A 1,258-nucleotide genomic window follows, 5' to 3' on the forward strand; every position below is an offset into this window, starting at 1 on the left:
TCCGGCACGGCGGCACCGAGCGGCCCCGCGGCCCGGCCTGGAGCACAGGACACCAGCACGGGACGCGGAGAAACTCCCTCCGAAACTCGCTTCGTCCCCCTTAGCAAAGGGGGGATGGACCTCGCCAGCCCCGCAGCCCCGCGCCGCGGGCCCCACTCTGCGGGCAACGCCGCACGGAGACGTGGAAAGCACAGAGAACCTGCTGAAAAGGGGAGTGACGGTGCCCACGCTGCGACTGCCACTGCTGGGGCCACCGCCGTGGGTGGCAGGAGCCGGACGCTGGGGACGACACCAGGAGCAGCTCCTGGAGCAGCTGGCACTGGCAGGGATGGGCAGGAGCAGAGGGGAGCAGCTCCTGGAACACCTGGCATTAGCCAGGATGGGCAGGAACAGAGGGGAGCAGCCCCTGGAACAACTGGCACTGGCCAGAATGATCAGGAGAGGAGGGGAGCAGCTCCTGGAGCAACAGGCACTGGCCAGGATGAGCAGGAACAGAGGGGAGCAGCTCCTGGAGCTGCTGAAACTGGCCAGAATGATCAGGAGGGGAGGGGAGCAGCACCTGGAACAAATGGCCCTGGCCAGGATGAGCATGAGCAGAGGGGAGCAGCCCCGGGAACAAATGGCACTGGCCGGGATGGGCAGGAGCAGAGGGGAGCAGCTCCTGCAGTGGCTGGCACTGGCCAGGATGAGCATGAGCAGAAGGGAGCAGCTCCTGCAGCCGCTGTCACTGTCCAGGATGGGCAGGAACAAGCAGGGAGCAGCCCAGGGATGCACAGAGTCCTGTCCATGGATGCAACGCTCGCCCCGAGAGACCCGCAAGCTCCCGGCCAGTTTGGACACCCTGTTGCTGTCCCTGATGACAAACAAGAAGAAGCAAAAAGTAGATGGAAAGAAGGAAACTTCAATGTCTACCTCAGCGACCTGATCCCTGTGGATCGAGCCATCGTGGACACCAGGCCTGCCGGGTAAGATCTGCTTGCCTTGCACAATTCCCTGCTGCACCCTGGGCATGGCTCCGTGGCTCTGGGCAGGGCTGCTGGGGGCACAGAGAGCCCTCCACTTCAGATGTGCCACCTGTCAAATGGCTTTTGCCTGTCCAGCTCAGAGCAGCCTGCTGTTAAACATAAAACTGGGCAAAGTTTGCAGGTTGTAACCCACTGAGCCCAGCTGCCCAAGGGGCCAGGACTGCCAGCCCAGGTGGTGGGCTCAGGCCTCTCTGTGCCGTAGGACACTGTACTTAGTGTGTCAGGTGCAGCTC

At 63.1% G+C, this 1,258-nt stretch overlaps 1 protein-coding gene across 1 annotated transcript in view; it reads left to right on the forward strand.

Annotated features, from left to right (window-relative positions):
• Positions 1-6: 6 nt before the first annotated feature.
• Positions 7-1,258, forward strand: part of GALNT5 (polypeptide N-acetylgalactosaminyltransferase 5) — a 10,306-nt gene continuing 9,054 nt past the window's right edge. Inside the window, exon 1 of the mRNA XM_031063730.1 lies at positions 7-965. Within this exon, the coding sequence (XP_030919590.1) occupies positions 115-965 (851 nt within the window). The 5' untranslated portion in view covers positions 7-114. The remainder of the gene's footprint in view (positions 966-1,258) is intronic.

This window comes from Geospiza fortis, unplaced genomic scaffold (assembly GCF_000277835.1).
Source record: "Geospiza fortis unplaced genomic scaffold, GeoFor_1.0 scaffold193, whole genome shotgun sequence".
NCBI classification, from domain to species: Eukaryota; Metazoa; Chordata; class Aves; order Passeriformes; family Thraupidae; genus Geospiza; species Geospiza fortis.